The sequence below is a fragment of the Pygocentrus nattereri genome, chromosome 14, assembly GCF_015220715.1.
Source record: "Pygocentrus nattereri isolate fPygNat1 chromosome 14, fPygNat1.pri, whole genome shotgun sequence".
NCBI lineage: Eukaryota > Metazoa > Chordata > Actinopteri > Characiformes > Serrasalmidae > Pygocentrus > Pygocentrus nattereri.
Window position 1 is genome coordinate 10,720,461 of NC_051224.1, and position 25,338 is coordinate 10,745,798.

Here is a 25,338-nt window from a genome sequence, read left to right on the forward strand (position 1 = left end):
GCCATAGAGAAATGGAGCTTAGACCCGGAGTTCCTAATGTGGGCTTTACGAGGACTACAGAATGACGCAGGACTTCAGTGGTCTATATTGTGGATTTTACAACGGCTTTGAACGTGGCTCAGCCAATCAGATTTAGGACCAGAACTTTTAAAAGTGACATTCTTTTAAAAACTCTTTCTCTCCAACAAACACACACTTTGACTCATGAGCTCATCAGAAGAGGCTTTATTTTAGATGCGTTTTTGTTTCAGATGGAGAAGGGGCGGAGCAGCGCCTCCCTCTACCCCGCCTACTTCCCCGCCTCACTGGACATGTCTGAGTTTCAGAGGAGCGCACTGTAAACACGGACTTCTGTACAAAAACCAAAAACAACACCCAGAGATCGTAATTTACCCGCTTTTAAAAAAACTAAAAACAAATTCCAACTAAACCAAATACATGCTGTACAATTAATCAATCGCAGATAGAAAACAACAAAACAAAACAACCAAAGAAATGCAACAAAACCAGAAGATATATACAAGTCATCCACTATGGATAGGAACAAAATCAAAACTGCAATGCAACAAAACCAAGAAGATATGCTGTACAATTTTTTTTTCATTGCGGACATTAGACTCCGTCTCAATCTTAGTTTTTAAAATGTACACATACATTTTTTTCCTCAGATTTACAAAACAAATATTCTTCTTGAGTGTCCATCTCGTAGCTCATACATAAAATAGAGTCTTCATATTTATTTAGCTATTTACATGGCGTATGTACATTGAGGCTTCGCAGACCAGCCTCAGCAAAGGGCTCTGACCCAGGAGGAAATCCTGAGAGAGTCGCATCCAAGACAAGCTACCTCACACGGAACGGGCAGCAACAGTCAATTTGTCCCTGTGGCCATCTGAGATCAGTTGTTTTATAGCTTATGACGGTTTAGCAAAGGATTTGGGGTTAAATGTGATTTGGAGTAGATTAACAAGTTAACATACACAAGTTGTTCCAAGTACTAGTTCAAAAGAAGTGTTATATAAATACAAATTAACCAATGAGTCAATTAATTAATCATGTAATTGAAAGCAGATCCACAGGCATGTAACTTATTAATATACAGGAGGTTGTTCAACTACTAGTTCAAACAGAGTAGGTTGTAAACAAACAGTTAAATTAATCAATTATTATTTAATTACTGTATCAATTACAATCTTAATTAAAGGCTAAGGCATTTGACTGTAATTTGTAAGAGTTTTTGATTTGTAACAGGTTAAAAAAGCAAACAACAAAAACAAACACTTCTCATATACAGCTAGGATGAACGCTTAGCCTGCCTTACCTTAGGGGGTTTACTTGACGAGTTCAGCACTTGATAAAGTGTGCATTAACTCTTAGTGCACAAATGAAAAAAGTAGTCTAGGGCTGAGGGACTGACAAAAATTGCTGCATGAAGGAGCCGGTCTTGGATTAGAGACTTTCATTTATAATTTTAAATTAAATCATGGCTGAGAGTGTCTGTTTAAACACAGAGCTAAGGAGGGGGTGGTACAGTAAGTGCCTCTGTTGGCTGAGTTGGAGGGAAGGAAATAAGGGGATTGGGTAAAGTTCAAGAGGTCAGATTGTCTTATGTTGTAGTGGGTCTTTAGTGTGAGGTAAAATAGGTGAAGTCGAGACACAGTCAATGTTTCTGAAGCTTCTGGAGGAAAAGCAGGAGTGATGGGATTCGCTCTGATCACCTGATCCGCTATGATCGCGCTTGGTTCAGTTGGGCAGTGCAAACTAAACAGAGCTTGCAGATAGAATAGAAAGCAAAAGATGCAAAAGAGAGAAGGTAAACGTGGGGCAGATGTAGCCCATCAACGTCCAGGAAACTCTTGTTCACACTGATGCACAACACTGTGGATCGATGCAGATAGATATATTATTAATAGAGTGGATTGTAATGTAAGAAATGAACAAAGGTGCTCTATAACATTCAGCTCTGTCTGAATGTTTCACAGCGTCCTGAAGGTGTCCAGACTAATAGCAGCAAGTATTCCTGCTGTTCCTCCATCGTCACTGAGTTAAGGGCCAATCCAGCAGTCCAGCTGTGATGGAGCAGCAGAGACAGAGCGAACGGAGCTTCCAGATTGGTCAAAGTGCAGGTCAGGGGCGGGGTTTATGTAGAAGAGGGAGGGGCTTCAAAGGTGAGGATGGGAGATGATTGGCCCCGTTACATGTCTTTGGGCTCCAGCTTGCAGGACATTTCGAAAAGCAGGTTTTGATTGTCAATGACCTGCAACTGCCGCACATATGCCTTCGTCTGGAGGTGAGAAGGGGAGGGCTCTGCTTCCATAACTGCGAGAGAGAGAGAGAGACAGACAGAGAGAGACAGAAGATTCATTAATTAGAAGAACTATAACCATAAATGTACAACTACTATTCAAATATTTGGCATCACATCATTTTTTCAAATGAAATTTCCTTTTTTTGTAGAATTCCTACCATCCAACCTGTTATTCCTGAAATCCTACCAATTACCTGAAACTTGTTAAGATAGTATATTAAAAAGACCACAACATTAGAATTGTTTATAAGAACAACAACACTGATAATAATAATAATGGTAACACTTTGTTTGGATGGGCCACTGTAGATGCTTTGTGGCTGCTCAGTGTATTGACATTTAACCCAATATCTATTAAATGCAACTGAACTTAAAGTTGCATGTGAACGATTCCATTAAATCTGTCCCTAGACCTAACCTCAGGGCAAAACTTACACCTATTTTTAAACCTAACCCTAATTCAAATGTTGGTAAATAATATCATCTGGGGACCATCCAAATAAAATGTGACCTTTTACACGTTTGCCCTTGTACAAGTGTTCCTATCTCAATTTTTTTTTTTTTGCTGTTTTTCTTTTTTTCTTTATTTAAAATGTCTTGTTAAGGACAGCAGTGAATGAGCTATGCACCACACCAGCAGGTGGCACTACTTCACCTCTGAGTGATGCACCTGCAATGACTAGGAATGCTCAGTCTCACCACATGGTGGTGATGTTGACATTAGACTGTTTCAACACACACACAAACACGCACACACACACACAAACACACACAGGTCCAACTGACTGCAGGAGCTCAGCATCCGTTTCTAAGACATGCTCAGAGAGAGAGAGAGAATGGGCTGTGGCTGAGAGGAATGATGAAGGGAGCTATGAATAGCTTCACATTGTCCTCCCCTCATCTCCTAAAAAATACCTCTGCAAATCCATCTCTGCATCAGCCCCTGTTCAGACTTCACATACACTCACATGAGGTTTGGTCAGAAGTCAGCTACTTCAGAAGCTGCTGATTTACTTTATTCAAATGTGACTAAAATTTATGAGATATATTTAGAAGATACATTTTAAAACTGGTCTGAAAAGCTCAATCAGTATTCCCCAACAGCGAAATCTCCCTTTCTTTGTTTGCGGTCAGCAAGTGCACATTATAGAGGTGATTACAGAGCTATTAACTCCCACATCTGAGTCACAATTGAAAGTTCAAGCTCACTGAGGGTGAGATACAGCTTGGAAGTGCCCAGGCTGTCTGAAATGTCAATGGCCACAATTGCAGGCTTTTGACCGGTCTAATTGATGCTCTCTGACTTCCTTGCATCAATAACGTGCTATCAGCGGGTGCTGAAAATGTTGTTTGAAGTGGGCTAGTATGGCAAGGTGAAAATTCCCATGAGTGCCACAGAATGCTAACTTACATTCAGCCATGCGTATCGTACATAACCAAAAGGGTAATAGTTATTACACCTGTATACGGCTACAACCAATCTGAGCCTTAGACCTTTGACTTTGATACTAATATTAAGTGCAATGCCACAAAGCATGAACCAAAACAATACTATTAGTGTTGCACTGATCACTGAGTTGTATGACTGAATTGCAATTTCTTCAACACCAAATTAGCCAATTTTTGTTAGCAAGGCTTAACATTAAGCTTTTTCAGGGATTTGTCTGAAGGCCAAAATCCCTTGTCCACAGAAAATGTTCTCTATAGAAAATTAAGTTTATCATAAAAACACAATTATAGCATTGTGAGCAGATGCTGTGATTTGGGAATTACTTCTCAGCTTACTTCTTTGCAAGGTCTTTGGCAGGTACTTCTCAACCAAATTGTGGAACACATGACAGGTAAGGCAAAAACATCTCTTGTTCTTCATCACAGTCGACAAATGGACAAGTGTTGATGCTGAGTCATGGTTAGGCAAAGTAGTTTTTAAACAATAGGCAATAATGCAATTAAAGGTTACCTGGGTTTACATTTTACCAATTAATGCGCTTATCACTGATATAAAATACATATAATAAATAAGTGGGTAGCCTTATCACACGGACGGATGTGCACACATAACACTCAAATGTAGCAAACGTGTACACATTATTTATGACATCAAATCATAAGTCATATCAGCCAAAGTAAAAATAAATCGTCTACACATATAATCTGGCTAGGAGTAAATACTGCCTCATTGATCTTGGCTGATTTCTGTGGTGCACCCAAGATACTGTGGTAATTAAGTGGTAGATAAGTCACTACACAGCATTTTTCAATTCTTTGTAGTAGTAGTCATCCATATGGTTAGCCAAGCTGAAGCTACTGCTTTTAAAGGACTTGTAACACCTTGTGAATACTAGTTTTGTTGTGTCTGACGTCTGTCTGTCTTCAGTAGTAAGCATGGCAAAACCTTATTCACCATTTTCTTTGTTTGTTTTTTCATTTTTATGCTTGAACAAGTCTCATATCAGTTCCCTGCCTCTCTCTGCTCATCCATCAATTTGAATCTTCAGTAGGCACCCTACAATAACCCCACAATGTCACTGCAGCGCTGGCCTATTTGAAAAAGAACAGAGATTATTTGTTTACCATGCTGTAATTTTTCAAAAAGGCACAGAACTTAAAATATATTGTGAAACTGCAGAACAAACAGTATTCATTTCAGCACTAGACTGGAAGTGACTGCCTTTCTAAATTACCAGCAGCTCCCTTAATGAAAAGCAATAAGTATAATCCACTCAGGTGGATGAAGTGGGGGAGCACTCCAATAATTAAGCCAAAAGAACGCTGTGCTCAGTCAGAGGTATAAGGCAGTAATGAGGACAAATCAATAGAATCAGCTAGGTTCTCAGAAAGAAATGAAGTTTAGACCTAAACTAAACTATGCAGTCTTTGAAAAGATCATTGCTAATACAACAAAAAGCTTAATGAGAGAAAGTAAAACTATTCTTAATTTATTACCCTAAATTGATATCTTAATATTTTAAATGATTAAGGGGTTACAACACTGACACTGGAGAAAGACTGATCAGTGTTTGTGGGACCGATACTGATCGCCAATTGTCTTTTAGCACAATCATATGACACCTGCTACTGATCGAGAGCAGGGCTGGATGCTACATACGCGCAGTAAGTAATTCTGGAGAATTCTGGTTTTAGAACACTTTTTAGATTTTTGTGGCCAAAAACATCACATCACTGTTGTACAGATATAATGTCAAAGCGAACAATGACACAGTTTGTAATGTAACTAACATTAACTAGGGTGTGGGTTACCAGCGGAGCTAATTAGTTGCTATCACAAACATTAGCAACAACACAAAAATAAGTTAATGTTAGCCTTGTCAAACAGAAACAGACAAACCTTCTCTTTTTTTTTCAAACACAGTGAGTTTGCAATGAAATAGGAGCCAAATGTGTAATGCTGTAGTTTAATATTTTCAACTAGTGAAATAGATATGACGAGGCTGAGGATGGCTGACTATTTGTTGGGTTCTTGTTCAAATTTTTAATCTCAGATGAAATAAGCCACATATGTTTTATGCCACTTATCAGCTTTCAAAACCGGCTACGTTAGAGAAATACCAATGCACAGCCCATCAATCCTTTCTTTTCTAACTGACACTATACTGAATTTGTTGTTGGGAAATGAGCAATATGATCCAACTGCAAACCCGCATCCAGTGCAATGCAATGAATGTGATCCACTGCAAAGACAAATGGCAATAATTTGTGCGATTCTCATTTGTTTGCTGACTTGTTTATTGTCACAGCAGACCCATTCACCCTTCTACCAAACATATTATTAATGTGTTTCATTAAACAGTGGAAGGAGCACATCCCACCATCTGCCTAAAGTGGCAACACATAAAACAGACTTCAGCATCTGACTCACAGCGTTAGCCTGACTTACAAACCATATGACCCAGAACAGATTACAGTATTCAGACTTAAAACAACTACACTTTGAATGAAACCAATCATCATCTTGGACATTAAATGTGGATTAGAAAGGTGCTGTTTGAAGAAGTGGATCACAGAGTTTTCATTCTAAACACCTGAAATTACAGCTGGTCTGTCTTGTGTTACAGCAGATGATTTAAGAGAGATTTAAGATTAAAAGGTTTTGGTGATGCTAATAACAGCCTCTAAACCTTGAGAGGACTTCCATGGATATATTCTTAAAAGAAATATTTACTATGGGTGTGACCTTACAAAGGGTCATTATGGTGCAGTGGGCAGATTCAGCAGACAGTGTGACACTGTGGGTGCTGATGACTAGTTTCGACATTTCTGCCAGCGGTGATGTCATGGTTGCCATGGCGCCTCTACTATTGTTTGTTTGTCTGATTGGTTTGATTTCAAACGATGATACGAGAGTCAGAAATAAAGGTATTGAAAGCCACGCAGCTGCTCCAGATGCAAATTGCTCCTTCAGGCTTATCTAGAAATAACTTCCTGCTGCTAAATCCCACAATTAAGCATTACAAAAGAAAGCTGCAAAAAGGCATCTAACTCCAGAACACCCATAGTCATAAGAAATAGGTAATGCTAGGAGTAACTGACGATTATGACGATCAGATATGTGTGACAGCCGAATTCAAATCATCCGTGTGTGCATGCTAATGTATTAACTATGAATGTGTTCATGTGTGTGTGTATGTGTGTTTTGAAGGACTGCCTGCAGTTTTTCTGGCCCTAAGGGCTGTGCTGTTCAAAACAGATGGGATGTGGCAGGGTGGAGCAGAGCTCCTCCAAAATTAATACACTCAGACAGGTGTGTGTGTGTGTGTATGTGTGGCTATGTGAGTATGTGTGGATGTGTGTGTGTGCGTGCAGGTGTGTACATATTTTGGTGGGTGGAGTCTTCTACTTTTTGCAGTAATTCTTCATGACAGGTTTGAATCTGTCTTTGTGTGTGCGTGCATGTGTGTGTGTGTGTGTGTGTATAAAACCCTACCTAGCTGAGTACTCCTGTACCGCCTGATGCTCCGTACCATTTCTGCCACTTTATGCTGTGAGAAGAAAAGGAAAAAAAAAAACAAAATGTTCAAGACTTCTCACAAAATACTAAAGACCTTCTGCTTCATCAATTATGATATAAGTATAAATTAATGCATGCAGATAAGTTATATGTGTGCAAGTTGTGTGCATGTTTGTATATGTGTGACAGTGTTTGTTTTCCTTTTTGATTCTGTAGGAAATTCAGAGAAGATCAAGAGTAATCTACTTTAGCAGGACTAGCAAGTTGTGTCCTGACAAGATAAGATGCTTTTACAAAATGTTTCATTCTTTAAAACTGAAAATTCTTTCAAACCATTTTGAGTGGCTAACGTTAAGGTTGAGTGGTAGGTTTCGAAAATGTATATACATATTAGGGCTGTAACTAACAATTACTCTAATCTGTTTTTTTTCTGCATAACTGACTAAGCTAATTACGTTCATGTGTGTGTTCATCACTGTTGCACTTCTGTGAAATGCTACCTCCACTTACATAGTGTGCATTGATTGCACGGTGTGACCTTTGAGTGTGAGTTCATCTAACTTAGATGCTGACATCGTTCAGCCAAAAATTATTAATTTTTTAATGATGTAACAAGACGACAGAAGCCAAATGGCCACTGTCTAAATAGCATGTATAGAAATCCACCAGAACTGCTTCATGTGAACAAAATGGGGCTTTTTTCCAGTAAAGGATGTATCTAAAAAACACCCACCACAATATTTTTTATAATCAATGTAATCCATTTTGTTGGCCAGTCATTGCAGCCCTATATATAGAGAGACACTAACATATATAATACAGAAGGGACATATATGAGACCCCATGTGCTGATGCTGTATATAAACAAAATTGTGTGTATTTGTGCAAATTATGCATTACATTTACTTGACAAAAATGTGTACGATTTCAACATGAAGAAAATAACACCAACAAAGCTTTGCCAAATAAAGAAAAAGGCAAAACTTTGTTGATGTAATGTGTTATTCATGTGACATATACAATACAATAAAGTGAATTCAATGCATCAATTTTCCAGGGTGTGTGTGTGTGTGTGTGTGTGTGTGTGTGTGTGCACGTGTACACAAACAGATCTTGACACTCACCATCTTCTCAAAATTAACCAGCTCCCCATGGAAGGTCTTACAGCTCTCATGAAGGAAGGTCAGGTCTGCAGAGAGAACGGAGGGATTATGGTTAAAGGAATGGTTATGTAATGACATGTCAGCACTTGCTTAGCTGTGCGGCTTCTCCCCTGCAGAGCGTCAGCATGGCACTCACACACCAGATGAAAAGAGAGAGAGAGGGAGAGGGAGAGGAGGGAGACAGAGGAGGCTGGGCAGGTTTGATGGCTGCAGGGAGACTCAGCAGGCTGTGGTGTCTCTTCAGCATGACTACATTCTTCAACTGCAGAAGTGAAAACAGGAAGGTGAGACAGAACACGCTGAAACAAGATGCTGCATACCATTAGCAGGAAGACTCTGAATACAGGTGGTTCACATTAGAGGAAGCGTGGAGTGGAGGGTTGGGGGTTTTGCACACAGACAGAAAGGTCATTCAGGTTATAGGTAACTTCATGACCCTGCAAGGCCAGAGGTGGTAAACAAGCATTAAAAATGCAATGCTGAGTCATAAAAACAAGACCAGCAAGTTCCCAAAAGACCAAAATATCTGGAACAGCCACCAATAATTTAACAGCATCATCTGAGGGTGACTGCACAGGACACTCCAGAGAAAACCAATTTCTTGAAATGCTACTGATGTTTCTACTGATGTTGTCTGATAGAACACTTTAGCATGCACTTGCAACATTTTTAATTATATTACACTGTGATTAATATTAACAAAGGTATTTTAAAATACACTGATGCAGTTCAACTCCTTTTATATGTAATTATAATAACATTTAACAAAATACAGGCTCATTTTGGATACACATTACATTCTATGTCGTACCAAAACTCAGACTGAATCAAACATGAAATACGAGATTTCATGTTGCATTGAATAGTTTCTTAAAGAATCCTAAATGATCAGAATGACTGTAGATCCCTGTATAAATGTGTGTCTAGATGCCATTAAGTTAACAATGTGACCACTGGTCTCAATGACTTTGCTTATATGTCAGCGACTCAAATTTAATTTTCGTATACTCCTACATTCTCCCTCTCTCTCACCCTCTCTATAGCAAGGTCATAAAGTTTAGAGTTTGTGGAGAATAAAGTGCCCCTGACTTAAAGCGGGGATGAAGTTTGTAGCTGCCTGTTAAGCTCACTCAAAGAGTGGTTTTTGCAGTAGCAGCAGCAGTGAGAGGACAGCAGGACCAATGGTAACAGTTGCAGTATGCAGTTCACTGCCAGGTACAATCAGCAATTTCAAAAATATATTTTCAATATTATATATTTTCAATAATATATATATAAATATATATTTTCAATATATTTATATATTGAAAATTAAGATTATTACTGTATTACAGGTGTATAAAGTGGTATTTTACCCCAGCATGCATTTTCTGTTTATCAGCTCAAAATTTTGGCAACAAAGCAAAGTACTGTAAAATCCTATCTGAGATACTTTACCTCTGTTAACGTTAGTGTGTGAGTAGATTGAGCAGGTCATGCTTGGGTTTCAAATTTAGCAATACCAGTTGGGCCTGTTTGGGTCTCAAAGTCATTGATCTTGATTGGGCTTCAATTTAATGTCTGAGCACTCCTCTAGGCTGCTGACCACTAACACAGTTTTCCTCCATCTGCACTCCCTCACACTCCTTCAGCTTTCTCTGCTTCATTACTAACGCAGCTGTAACCATGCCAGAACAGTGAAACAACGTGTAGCTCGACTTACAGTTAGCTGATGTGTCAGCTTTAAAGAGCTACTGAAGGAACAATTGGTTGAAAAATCAAATATATACAACTTTTCCCATAAAAAAACATGTATAGTGTCTATAGTTTGTCTCTTTACACTAATACTAAAGCTAAAGGATGTAGCATAGTTAAAAACAGTAACAGCTGCCGTGTTCATCATCAATCATCAAACGTGAATTTCACACAGGACTTGTCCATTTTCACAGATAACCACTAAAGCAAATTAGTTTAAAATTTAAAAACAATTTAATGTGGTGTGTGGTACGTGATGATGTCTGTATGTAATCTGCATGACGCTAATTGGCTTCCACTACTTGTTAGCTATATTACTCTCACAGCTGGAGAGCAAAACTAAGAAACAAACTTTGGACACTAAACATACCTTGACTGATCAAATATATTTGGCCTAAGAGGATTTTTCTTTTTTTGCTGAACTATTTCTTTAAAAGGTTACATGCAGGTCACACTGATATGATAAGAGAACACACAGCACCAAAACAATAACCAAACAACAATGTTAGTGCAGAGTACAGTGTACACAGCCTGCATTTTCAAGCAGTGTAATGTCAGAGCCTGACCGAAACACTGTGCTGTTGTCAGCGCTGATCAGCTCTGATTAGAGTTTGATGCTAGAGCTGTACTGACAGCGTTCTGGAGAAGAGTCAGAAGGAGCTGAAGGGGAGGTGAAATGAGGCAGAGAGAAACAGAAAAAGAGAGATGGAAAGGGAAAAAAGCAGCAAAGTCACATCACAAAGAGAAGAGGCAAAAAAGGGAAAAAGTGGTTTGATTGATGGGAAGATGGCAGCTTGGCTGTGTAAGGGTCAGTGTAGAAGATGGAGAACGACGTGCACAGTAGGAGAGAAGGAGTGGAAGTAAAATTGAAGCACCAAAAAGAAGAGGCACCTGGAAATATGTGTGTGTGTGTGTGTGTGTGTGTGTGTGTGTGTGTGTGTGTGTGCGTGTGCGTGTGCGTGTGCGTGTGCGTGTGCGTGTGTCAATGGCATCCATGCATGCAGAAAAGCACGTTGTGCATGTGTACCGAATCACAGTGTGAGCACAGTAAACACTAGAGTACGTGTGAGTGTTTGTGCAATCAATGGTTTGGTAACTCTAGTTTTTCAAAATCTTTTCATTAAATAACCATGTTTTATTAATTAGTTTGCAATAATTTATCAAATTAAACAGACATTTGTTTTGCATTTTCTTTACCAAAAGGTGCATTTTGTGCACTAGTGTGGTGTCAGCACTCATTAGCACTCAAATGTTTCAGGTGTTCAAACGTGCTTTTAACAACTGTTTGGAAAAGAAACCACTTGAATCTTCATTAGATAAAACCTACCATTCATATCAATCAAGACGTTTGATGAATCAGAAGGTATTGGTTGCAAAATATGCCCTAAGTATTACTATTATTAGTATGTATTAGTAAATAACTGTTTTATGTTAACAAAACCTTTGTATGTATTCTGGAAGGGCTATATAATGAACATTACTGAGCTAAACTGTAACATTGTTCTAAACATACTCTGGATATTATTAGTACAGTTTTAATGATTTTGCATAACTGAATCATTAAGATGTAAAAAGTAATCCAGAGCGTTTTGATTTGAAATGCACCACTGTACAAACATAACAAGTCAGAACTGTTCACAGTGGTGGTGATACAAAACAGATGTCTGAAGTGTTTAAAGTCTGTAAAAGCTCCCTCACAGAAACTCTGATCATTTTGGACAGCATAAATAAAATGGCCATCTTTGCATTGTAGACATTGTGAGCCCTGGATTCTATCACCACCACTGAAAAGAAAGTTTCTCCACACTACACCATTTCATATCAAACACTAAGACTTCGTTTACATCTCAGTGATGAAACTGTGCAGCAATTTGAACAGTCATTGTAATTAACCTTTAATGAAAGCTTCAGAAGAGTCTCTTAAGCAATGTAGCTATTTAAGGTTTGCTTGACTGTCATAACGTAATTACAATGAATTTAACATGTAACTGATTTGTAGGAATATTGAATCAATGCACTCATATTTTTGTAGCATTTAAAAAAAATGGGGTGCATTATAAACAGAAGGGTGGTGTGTTTGTGTGTGCGCGCTGTAGCAGTAGTGGCCACTGTGAGGAGAAACGTGCAAGAGCAGAGTGCGTATTAGGCCAGAGGGGAGGGCGTCCGGACTCCTGCCTGCACAGTGAGCGGAGAACAGAAGGGTGTTGATTAGCCTAGTGGGGCCTCTTAGCCTGCTTAATAATCAGGCGGCAGCAGGACGGACGCAGCAGGAGTGGGCTTTATGGGAACACATCTGGACAGCAGCTGCACTGGGATTACTGAGGCAGGACCGCAGAGCTTCTGGACTACTGCACTCATAGTTGATGTGCTTCTGTATTGTGCACAGTATATAATATGTACTGCATAGGTGTCTGTGTGATATATAACATATGTACATATATGAATCAATAATGTGCATACATACTTGTAAGTGCTCATCACAGTAATGGGATATTTGGAGTAATGTTTAAATTTCTATATGAAATTTCTAAATGTCTGCAAAATATATTTTCTTAAAAAATAACACATTTGTATTGAAACCTTGAAAATCAACCAATATGAATCTGGTAATTCTTCTTTAAAATGAGCCATATAAGTCACATATTAATGTTTGGTTACATGTCTGATAAGTGCTTACAGATTGAAACTGCATTCTTAATGAGCTCACACACTCACAAAATAAATCTCAGTGACTCCAACAATAAGAAGCTTTGTGCATCTTTTAGACACTGACAGAAAACATTATAGCACACAGAACACTCCCAATTTTACATACAGGTATGTTTCACTGCAGTCAACGTGGACATGCACGTGCTGTAACTCCTCTGAGAGCAGATTTTTTTGCTATGAGCACAAAATCTTTTGGCCCAAAGGTGGTTTAACCGTTTAGGGTTGATACAAAAAATGTCTATTTCTGCCACCTAATCTACTCTTTTAATCTATAGTCCATCAAACAATAAATGAAGCCTCCTGCATATTTTATGTAGAGACAGAAGAAACAGAAATCTCCAGTTCTGCACACTGATATGCTGCACTTTGGCCAACATGGATGTACACATGCTGAAACCTCTTCAGTCACAGATTTAAACTAGTTACTGTCAAATTGCAGAATTGATTGCCAATAAGGTGGTAAAAGGTGATGAAAGGTGACAAAACATTTTGAAAAGCATGATATCGACAAACATTCAACAGGCAGTGTATTTTCGGGGGCTTACCTTTGAGCAGCAGTGGGGTGAACGGGATGAGTGGGGCCCTCAGACTAGCTAGCAGGTCCCTGTATGACTTGTGGTTTCTGGAGGGGTCCTGAGTTACAAACAAGCACATACAAAGTTAGAAATATGGTCATTCTAAGCCAATGTTCATAAACTTAGTGTAATATATGATGACACATAAAACTCACCGCAATGCTCTCAAACTGCTGGAACTGCTTTCGGAATTTTCCTGGCAAGCCCTGCCAAATGAAAAGTCACACTTAATGTCCACTTTTAATTAAAAAAAAGACATCTTTCTCAGTTAAAACAAAAAAAAGTGTATGCAATGTGAGCGGTATGTAGAGACCTGAAGCAGTACTTGTCAGTTGGCAGTGAAATAAAAAGGTGGGCTTGGGAAGTGTTTCCTTCTGAAAGGTGCTGCTTAGTCAGTTCCGTTGCCATGACAACAGCTAATAGGCTGCTGCCAGGAATAACACTCAGCTCTTACCAAACGAAAGGAGGCAAAACAGTGTGTGTGACTGTGTGTAGGCGTGTGTCTGCATGTGTGTGTCTATTCAGGCAAGGGAGTGAGAAAAAAGGAAAGACAAAATGAGTGAGAATGCAAGAGAGACAGCTGGTGTGTGAGCGCACAAGATCTACAGAGAGAACTGAGAGAGAAAGACAGCACTGAGAGAAAGAGGGAGACAGAAAGAGAGATATAAAACCAGAAAGCAATGAGAACAGAGAGAACAGAAAGAAAAATAGAGAGAGACAGAGAGAGAGAGAGAGCTGACCTCCCAGGTAAGGCGCAGGCGGCTAACTGCAGGGTTGTCCAGCCCCAGAACAACAGCAAGGAAAGACAGCAGGTCCTGCTGCTGCTTACACCTACAACATACCCAACACAGTCCATTAACACATGGGCTAAAAACCTAACATATAATAATAATAGTAACAACAGTGTCTCAGTTAATAGGGGAAAAATACTGTTATTCAAATAAAAAGACTGCAGCTACGTATTGCAGCCTGCAGCTGTGGAGCCAAACCTCACACTTCATTTTTCAGTGGTTCTAAAACTTGAAATCACAATTTAAAAGTCAAAGGTGTCAGGATGAATTTTGCAGTTTTTCGGATCACTTATTGCACTTTTGTATTTATGACACATGCACTGACTCAAAAAGAAGGTCCTACTTGATTAATTTGACACACTAATAATCATCAGATTTATTTTCTCAGAGAAGAGGTTCACACACAACCCATGCTGAAAGATGTGCTTCTGTATGTTGTGTGCAATTACATATTCACATTTTCACCAGAAATGTCTCCAAACCCCCAAAACTTACAAAGTGTAGCTTAAAGCTTCTTAATGCCTTGTTCATTGTTTTATATATGTTGTTGCTGGTCATTCTCTTCTTATTTTACCTCCAACTGTCCCAAGAATTAGAGCAATTATTGTCTATTCCATTTAATTGATTCATAATATGTCCAAAATTGGACATATGTCCAAAATAAAATTTTCGTTTGATTCTTTTGAGCTTTAAGTGAGAGATGAGAGTGGATTCAGTCGGGAACTGTTTGCTGCCTTTGCTTTCACCAAAGTTTAAAGTCATCAATATTTTTATTGTCTACCTTTTTTACTGTCCAGCTTTCATATCCATAAACACCCCAGACAGTTTTGATCTTTGCTTGTACAGACACACCTTTGCATTTGAAGATCAAGTGACCACATTGTTCACACTAAAATCAGAATTACTCAATTTGAGTCACAGGGTTAAAACTTATGATTGTACATCTCCATTTACTCTGAATTAGTCAACAAAAATGTATTCAATGTGTAAGACAGTCTAGCCAAATATACTTAACACACCCACAAATATGGAAACACGTGTGCTTGCACACACACAGGTACTCACAGAGCTGCTATCTTGATGAACTTGCGCAACAGCTGCACCCTTTTTGGCAGCGACTGACACTGCAGAATCTCCGTGGCGACCCAGTGCTGCACTTCACTGCATCGCTGCAGTACCAGCTCCAGGTTGAGGGGGCGCCAGCGAGCCTGCTCCCCATGGAACACGTAACACACAAACTCCACCTGTGTAAAAAAAACACACAACCAAAAACATAAAGCTCACATTGTCAGCTGCTTTTCTGTGACCAATTACTAGCAGACAGATAATGGCTAATAAGAGAACAAAAGGAAAGGAAATTAACAAGCAAATAAAAATGTAACAATTATAGAGACAGCGAGACAGCGCGCGAAAGAGAGAGAGAGAGAGAGAGAGAGAGAGAGAGAGAGAGAGAGAGAGAGAGAGAATAGCCCAAAATGCCAAAATGATAATTATAATAATAAAAAATTGTTTGTTACTAGTGACTACAGTCAGTGACTTCTGAATATCTACACTTTTTTACCTCATGCACACAGCTGAACAGCTCCCAGTCAAACACCACCAGCTGGTTGGCCACTTCCTCTGCACTCATGTCGTGAAGTTTGCTGTCCCCCGGTGACCAGTGAATCTCCTCGGGGAGGGGCATCTAATAGACATACAAACAGGGGGTGAGAAGCCTGGGGCTCTGCTAGAAGCCGCTAGTTTTTCAGGCCAAGCCAAACTTCATGGTTTCACCTGCGTTATCTGATTCTTAACAGCATAGCAATCACTCACTGTATGCCTCCCTGACTGATGATTATTGGAAAGGAATGTGTTAAGACCGAAAATCACAGGACATTCCAAGCATTTAGTTGAACAATAGCAATGACAAACAAATACACGATATCAGACCTTTTAGCACCAGTATGTACCTCAATCCTGTAAGTCCTGAAAAGTTTCTAAACGCCTGACGTGCGGCACGCTCTTATCAGTCCTTTACTTTGGTGCAGTATGGTTTTAAAGAAATAGTTCAGCCAAAATACCCACAACCCCAATAAGATGTCCTAAATAGTGTACAGTAAACTGCATGAAGTTATTTAGACCTCATGAGTGGCCTTCACTCAACTAAATTAGCATGTGATCTCATTTTGACATCTACTGTTGCAAGAAGTGATTTTTCAATTTTTCCAGTTTAACCTTATGTTTAAGTAAGTCATTCCACTGTTTCCAGTTATGGACTCTTAACACAACCTTTTTATGGGAAAAAACCTTCAGACTCTTTGTGAATGACCGTTCTTTAGATTGACCTATTTTTAATTTTTTCAAACTCCTAATTTAACACACCTGATTCAGTTAATCAAGCCTTCAAAAGCATCTAAAACGGGACAATCAGGTGGATATGATTAGAGCTGCAATAAAACCCTGCAGGATAATCACTGGGAGCAAAACAAATTAAGAATCAGTTACTTGTATACTACTGCTGCAGACATTTAGTGAAACCAAATAAAATTTTCTGGATTATTTTACATTAGTGTTGCCTGCAGCGTACGGTATACCCGATTTTGGTTGAACTACTCTTTTAAGCGAATTTCTTCAGAGGCGGCACTGTTTCCCCCTTGTAGTGTCCCATGCCCACAGCACTTCTCACCAGGCTCTCCAGCTCCGAGGGCTCACAGGCAAACAGGTGGGTGTTGACGCCAAGGGTGGTGAAGACAGCCTCATCACTGGGACGAAACACGGCCTTCTCTGCGCAAAAGCACAGATTGCAGCAGGGCACAATCGTTAATGTGGCATATGCAAATTCAACCCATGCTGATACGCGTACCTACAACACATCCCATCTACATTCCACTGCCTGCAAGGGCATGCTTGTGTCATTAACTGTATTTCTACATCTGCAATACAACAATACTGTGGGATTCCTGAACATCACCTCAGGACAACTAGTTGCAATGAATTAATGCCTAATGCAACTTTAGCTAACTAATATGAAACTCAATTGTACTTGAGCTACATAATACAAATCATCCTGAAACTCTACCACAAAAGTAGCAAGTGTCAGAACTTCGTAAATTATTTTTAATGAAACAGACACAGCCACAACACTGATAACAAATCATATGATCATTTCAAATGATACCATTTAAAAGAATGAATTCACCTGATCAATGTAATGGAAACTAAAACAGAATATGGTTACTGGACAATATAAATGGAGATCCTCCTGATCAATTTTCTGCAAAGTTAGTATTTCATTTTGTAAGTTTCCTAAGCCATGATAGCAAAAAAAAAAAAAAAAAAAAAAACTTTCTCTAAAATAGCGCTTCTGTGCACAACTGGTCAATGGCTGGTAACAAACAGCTGTTTAAGCAGCTGCCTAGGCCACCATTTATTTTCATATAGCTTGTTGTTATCCTGACCTACGTTGTTAAATTATTAATTAAAATTATTACAGGGAACAGGATGTGATCCTCAAAGAACTTCTTGTGTTTCTAAGATAAGACAAGTAAAACAGTATAACGCTTAATGTGTGTTTTACATTCATTTTTCAAAAGGCTTAACATGTGCACAACAGATTAATACATAGTAAAGAAACCTACATAACACCCCAAATAGATAAAAGATGCATATATAGACAGTGATAGCTTGGAAAAATGTATGTTTTATGGGGGTTATAGAATTCATGACATGGTGGACGTTATATAGCAAGAAGGATACAGTTAACTACTGGAGAAATCAAATGTGTTGCTTTGATAGATTTTAATTGTATCACATAACTGTCAAGTTGCATAGAATTATGAATGAAAATTTCACTGTATAAACCAGCCTTGAACTGTAGGCTTATTGCTCACTTCATAATCAAAAGCCTTATGATTCAACAAGTACAGTAAATAGTCATGTAAATACCATTAAGCTATATGTTAATTATATAGTTATGAGAGTGAGCTCACACACTGGCTTTTGCAGTTTTAGAAGTTATAGTATAGTTGTACGGTACGTGCATCTGTACACGCCTGTCTGTCTGGCAATGTGAGCCATGTTACCTCCAGAAGAAGTGACTGCCACCAGTATGAGGTTAGCAGGCTGGGTAGGTTGATCTTCACTGTACTGCAACTTCTCCCGCACCAGGGCCAAAATCTCTCCCACACGGCACGACAAGCGACTACGGATGGTCACATACGAGTGGTCCGGTGTGTACACCCTGCAAAAGACTATAAACAGATGCATTAAGTCTTAGAAGTCCCAGTTATCACCAATGATAGCAAAAGTTTGCTGCAACTTTATATATTTTTAAGTGGAACAAGTGGAGTAATTCTGTCGAAAATGTAGATTCTAAACTTGCAACTTTCAATCGATGCCATTTTTATGTTAATAAAGAGATATTTCGTTGACATTTCAATTTGCTACGTTTTTTGCAGTGTTTCGACAATGAAACAAACAGAAAAAGCACAGACTCAAAGCTGTTGATACATAATTTAAATTTAACTCATTACACAACAATGTGGTTACATCTAAGTAGTTAAATAAATGTGTAGTAAAACAACAGTAAAAATTCTAGGCCTCTAATAGTTAATGTCTTCATTACATTATCGAAAAAGTACAATGAGAACAGACTGAGCATCTTTTATGTGGATTCTTTTTCCGGTCACTAAGAAGAGTTCAAAAGAAACAAATTTTTGATCAATACATTGACTACCTGTCTGTTCTGCTGGACATGTGTCTACTCTAAAAATACGCTACACCAGGTCAGCAAGGGCAGTGAAGTCACCAGCTATTTCCTCTTTTGGATTAACTATTGATTACAGTCTGGAAAACCACATGGTTTGAGTCATTGGTTCAATAACTTAGGATTGATTCATGTGAATATGGTGCAATAACAACGTGGCAGACTTTAAGACCATATGACCTCATCATTGTTATAATTTTCTTAGCAATGTGAATTACTTTTACTGTTACTTTTTAAATAAATGCAAAGGTTTTATTAACTTCAAACAGTGACGCACTAATAATTTAGATATATTTTTAAACTCACACTGTCTTACTTCTTATGAACTGTAGGTAGTACCTAAAAATTATTTAACAGATGTCTTTTGTAAAAAGAGTTCTGTTTAATATATAAAAGTATTGCAAAATGACAAAGAAGGAATAATCATTAGGAATAATAAAAACGATAATTTTACAAATATGGATATTTTTTTTAAAAAGCTAGGCTAGAAATTTAATGCACATTTCATCACAGATTTCAGCAGTGATCAGTATATCTATATAATCTGCCAACTGGGGTGTTAACTCACTCTCATCTGAGCCACGAAAGGCCTCTCGAGGCTGCAGGCAGGCGTCAATGCGTCTGAAGTGGCGAAAGAGCGGACGCACCTGTTTCTTCCGACTCTCCTTGTCCTCCTCCGCACTGGAGACAGACAAAAAGCAGGTCAGTTAGGTGAGTGTACCCAATATATGGGGACACAACAATGCAGGGTACTGTTGACAAGATCGAACTATTTGCTGCACACAGTGGAATATATCCAGGGTCAAACAGCTTTATGAAGAATTACACAAGAAATAGCAGAAAATAATATGCAAACATTCCCTTAAATATAAAACAACAAACAAACATTAAACCTGAAGTGTTTCAGGTACATAACTTTTGTCAAGAGTTGCAGGTGAAATTCTCGCTGTCTCACAGTGTTTGATTGTTTTTAATTCACACCGTTTTCTTGTTTTTTCAACCAGTAACATCTATGAGTTTCAACTCAAATAAAAAAAAATAAAGGATTTACAGGATTTATTGGATAGCAGAGGGGATTTAACAACTCAGTCAAAGCAAAATCACATAAGGAAAGCATCAATCGCCGGGTGCAGTGATTTCCCCAATTAGCCACTTCACAGAGCCATGGCTTTGCACTTCATAATAGGCTACAATTTGTCCCCTGTTACAGGATTTATAGCTCGCTACCATTTTCTATTGAAAGGACTCAGGGACGTATGGGGAACTGCTCTCTACTTAAGTCTCTTTAGAACCTTGTCACGGCCTGGGGAAAGCCCATAAAGCTGGATTCAGGAGTTAACAAGCTAAATTTGTTTTTGGGTTTTGACTAAATTCACATTGCCATATGTGTGCCTGGTGGAATGATGCTTCGTCTGCTGCTAACATCTACTCAAATGAACAGAAGTGATATGATAAGGCAACTCACGGGTTATGAAGGATCTCGGTCCAGCGCTGGAGCTTTAGGACATCCTCCACTAGCTCAGGGAAGCGGCTGAGCTCTTGCACAGCACAGAGATACAGGTCCTGTATTAAGAGTAAGCAGGATAAGGAAAACAAATCACTCATATAAAACAAAGAGCAACCAAAACACTTGGCACAAAAAATGCATCTCCCTCGCTGAAATAAAAAAAAAAAAGATTACTGAAGATTACTTTAATGGGTGTGGATTACCTGGACAGAAAAGAATGCAATCTATATGTTTGCTGGAGGACAGTTGGACTGGGAAATACTTGCCAAAACAATTACCACCTTGAATAGCACTGCTTAGTCAGTTCTGTTGCCATAGCAAGCCTAATAAGAATCCCACCAACATCAACACTTGAAAGCACTAGAATGCTCTTCTGTTGGATGTATGTTTGTGTGTGCACCTTGGGGAAGCTGTTGGACCTGTCCCCCTCCTCCTGGAGCAGTTCTCTGTATGTGTCCAGGTAGCGGAAGGCCACACTCAGCACGGCCTGCTTCCTCTCCACTCCATCCCAGCTGGGCCAGCCTTCACCCTGCCTGCCCTCCGCTCCAAATCTGAGTGCACGGTCAAGGAACACAAAACTCAAGTACAGCATAACCTGTGCTATATATATATATATATATATATATATATATATATATATATATATATATATATATATATATATATATATATATATATATATATAAAAACATTTTACTGTGATTTGAATTTGATGAATAGTTATTTTCATGCACACAGTCTTGTTTTACCATGTGTTGCAGTTTTTGGATGTAAATCACTTAAGGTAGGGAAGTGGACTTGCACTGCACTGGAATGCTACATCAAATGCAGGAATGCTGTTACACCAAAATGGCTGACAGAAAGTGGCAGAAAGTGCTGCTCACACAGTGCGAACTAAATAAATTTGACCATCCTCCATTTTAGCTGTAAAAAAGGGTAATTAGAATAAACATTTTTATCAATAATAATAATTCTCAATTTCTAAGGATTAATTAGCTGTTTAATGGGATCAGGTGTGTCAGAGCAGGCAAAACATGAAAATACGCAGGAAGCATCTGATTAGAGGATGTACTTGTAAGAATAGCCTGAACTCAGTGATCGGCATGTGCCTGTATGTAACTCAATCTCAAATTTGTATGGGTTTGCCAACACACACACACACACACACACACACACACACACACACACACACACACAGGCACAGACACAAACAGGATCCAGCTGGTTTCTGATCACCTAACACAGACGCAAGGATGGAAAAACACAAACCGTAACATGTGGCCAGTCAGCCAACATAATTACAACCTCGAAGAAGTGGTGAAGCCAACGGAACACACCCAGCACATCCACACACAAACATGCTCACTCTCACACACACACACACACACACACACACACACACACACACACACACACACACACACACACACACACACACACTCCCTCCTCTTGTGTAGTTTGTTATTAACTGAGCTTTGCTATGGAACTGTGCGGGACTCCTTGCCCAACAGATTAAATGTTTTAAACAGCAAACTATACATTCCTACTGTATTTCCCCAAAGGCTTTCACACTATTTTTTCCAAGTCTAGCAGTTACAATGTTCTAGGACTGTTACTGTTGATTATATTTGTAATCCAGTGATTTAGAATTTATTTTGACAAAGGGAACTTGAGAGGTTTACAAAAAGACCAAACAATAAAAATGGCCATAACTAAGCAATAACAAACCATGTACAGGCTTTCACAAAAAGAAGACCAATAGACTAAAACAATAAGTGTCCAGGCAGAGCACATTCCACTGCCACATAGATATATGTACAATCTATGTGTTTTCTGAACATTCATGCAAAAGGGAAGTAAATTGAGGCCAGGCTGAAGTTTATAAGTCCTGTTTCTCTCCAGCTCTACTCTTCAGATCTATTTAAAGAATCCCTCCCTAACACCCCGTCCACATTTAAAAGTGCTATTCTTGTTCTAAATGGTGAGCCAGTGTACATGCACGAGCTGCCTTTGATGACATTCCACATCTAGTAACTTTATATTCACGGCCGCTGTAACTTCTGTGTTAGAATCCAAATAGGAGCCTAAGCCAATGGGCAGTTGCTGTGCTGCAATAGTGCTAGGGTTAGCCATGTCTACTGCCAGCTCTCAGCCTCCACGACAGTCTGGAGCAAGCCAGCTCACTGTTGCAGAGCACTGAGCCTATGGGCTTTGATCTCTCAGTCATTCACTGTAGAAGAGAGAGAAAGAGAGAGAGAGAGAGAGAGAGAGAGAGAGAATGTGGGTGTGGGTGTGGGTGTGGGTGTGTGTGTGTGTGTGTGTGTGTGTGTGTGTGTGTGTGTGTGGGTGTGGGTGTGTGTGTGTGTGTTGAGCTGACAGAGCCATCAGTGCTAAGTAAAAGAGAGGAGTTCTTTTTTATACATCTAATCCAATCAGAGGTGGCTGGAGGAAAGTGGGCCGAGGGGTTTTCCCTTTGTCTTCGGCCGCAGCAGGAAGCAGACGTGTTCTCACAACAAAAGGATCTGATTAGTGCTGGATTAGGGCCAGCAGCCGCCGACCTGGAGAGAGGCGTGGATGAGGTGAGATAAGAGGGACAGAAAAGGAGCGAGAGAGAAAACAGGCGCAGACACACCAAAAAGTAATGCACTGAATTTCCTTGATCCAATTGTGTACATCACTTTCACATGAAAAGAATATGACATACACATAATTTTGTCATGCAGTTTACTTATTTTCAACAATAACTGTCAAGTACATTCAATGCATTGCTTGTTTCAGTGAATGCAATGGTGGCACTCAGGGAAGCTTACTGATTAGTGGTATAAATCTCTGACCACACTATTCTTTAGGCAGTTATTCAAGGCATCAATTCAGTTTGAGTATTTTTGGATGATTCAATATGATCTACATACACAAATGTGACTCAGGAAACTATTTACAAAGTAATGGGTCTAGAGGTGGGTGATATGGCAAAAATGTCATCCCATAATACTTAAAAACATTTTCACAATACACAATTTGCATCACAATATTTTGACATGTGGATACAATGCACAGTGCCACATTTAAAACTTGGGCACAATGAGTTTTATTCAACGTTTACACTGTACTTAATCAAATTAAACTAAAATAATTACATTCTTGTTTTAATGAAATGTGGTTTCTTTTCATGGTGTTCTTTAAGTACAGACAATTTCCATGATTAAAAAATGTGTTAAATAGTAAATAATGCCATTACACTGAAGCTATTACTGTATCAGCTAAAGAGTACCTTATAAAATAATCAGATGATGGTGAGGAGGTGGACCAGCACAGCTGGGAGCACCACCACTGTCACCAAAACGTTCTTCTTAGTAACGCCTTATTAATAACGCCTTATAAATTCATACTAAATAAATCTCTTTTAAAATGATACCTAAAGGGATTTAAGCACAATGTTAACATTATGTATATACATGATAAACATGTTTCTATCATTCTGGCCACAAGTTCTACTGGTTTTGTGGCCATAATTGCCAGTGCAAATTTTGTATCTGTCTACTTCTGCAAATAATTAAAAAAAAAGAAAAAACCCAAGGATTTAATTTTGGCCAAAAAACTGCATACTTCAGTACTATTAAAATATCATAATAACTTATAATTTATTATGCACCTTCAGATACATTTTACACCCCTCTCTCTGAAGTCATGATTGCAGCACAAACATGACCCTCTCCCACACACATACACATACACACACACACACACATACGCATACACACTCACACTGAGGGTACTGTGAAAAGATGGGGTACAGACACGCCGCATTAGGAGCAGCGAGGCATGCAGGCCTCCCCAGGCACAGCTTTGTGCTGCGAGAGCAGACGAGCCCCCAGACACACTGTAGCTTACACTGAGGCTTCACTGTTGAGACCCCTCACACTGAGAATGTAGGTCATGCAGAGAGAGCGGGGGCACTGAGTACATTACTGAGGGGTGTCCTCTGTTCACGCACACAAACAAACCCCAAAAGTTAACTCTCCTAGGTCCCCCATGGCATAAACGCCTTTAAACCTCTCCTTCCACATTTAATTAGATCCCTTATGTAGCTCATTGAAACAAATGCAGAAGGTGCAGGCTCTAAACTTTCAGTCTGTGTCATGTTTATCTTTGTAAGTAGAAGAGGAGATTACAATCTGAGTTTGATAAAAAGTTTGATTGTTTTGCATACAGGCTTGTTTGTGGGGGTGGTGGGGGGGGGGGGGGGGTGTTTGCCATTTTTCAAATTGAAACAGAATTAAAAAGTGAAGTACACTCTCTAGCCTGTCAATACAGAATGAAAATAAGTATAAATTAGGCTTCAGCAATAGTATCTTGAACTGCCATCTATCACTGTCAATCTAGACAATCAAGACAATAGAGTTGAGCAAATTAAAAGAGAAAAAAAAAAATGCACCGTCCAAATTCAGTTCACGTGCACTGTGTGGCCTTTTTGACCGTGGACATGTTTGTGTATGGTAAACAATAGATAAAACTGTGTTTTTGATTTTGACATAGTGGTTACAGCGAAGTTACATCAAAGCTAATTATGGTTACTGATATCCTAAAACTAATAATAGGTGAGAATAAAAATAAAGGAAAACTACAATAATGGTAGCCTTTACAGTAAACTAACTAACTGTAATTATTTATGTATTAATGTAATTACATTTAAAAAGCAAAATGACAGGGTATAACACTAGACTTAAGAGACATGAAGAGTTAATGAAACACACCCAACAATGGAGCGTTGTCATCTGAATTTTGTGAACTGTCATATATACCCAGCCTCTGTGATCACACAAAGAAGTGATATTTAA

The 25,338-nt window shown here is 38.9% G+C and overlaps 1 protein-coding gene across 1 annotated transcript in view; it reads right to left on the reverse strand.

The window, feature by feature from the left end:
* Positions 1-210: 210 nt before the first annotated feature.
* Positions 211-25,338, reverse strand: part of rapgefl1 (Rap guanine nucleotide exchange factor (GEF)-like 1) — a 39,514-nt gene continuing 14,386 nt past the window's right edge. Inside the window, exons 3-15 of the mRNA XM_017685216.2 lie at positions 20,901-21,051; positions 20,459-20,556; positions 19,562-19,674; positions 18,311-18,478; positions 16,915-17,012; positions 15,811-15,933; positions 15,315-15,493; positions 14,199-14,289; positions 13,614-13,664; positions 13,429-13,516; positions 8,402-8,466; positions 7,254-7,308; positions 211-2,319 (exon numbers count right to left, since the gene is read on the reverse strand). Of these exons, the coding sequence (XP_017540705.1) occupies positions 2,195-2,319; positions 7,254-7,308; positions 8,402-8,466; positions 13,429-13,516; positions 13,614-13,664; positions 14,199-14,289; positions 15,315-15,493; positions 15,811-15,933; positions 16,915-17,012; positions 18,311-18,478; positions 19,562-19,674; positions 20,459-20,556; positions 20,901-21,051 (1,405 nt within the window). The 3' untranslated portion in view covers positions 211-2,194. The remainder of the gene's footprint in view (positions 2,320-7,253; positions 7,309-8,401; positions 8,467-13,428; positions 13,517-13,613; positions 13,665-14,198; positions 14,290-15,314; positions 15,494-15,810; positions 15,934-16,914; positions 17,013-18,310; positions 18,479-19,561; positions 19,675-20,458; positions 20,557-20,900; positions 21,052-25,338) is intronic.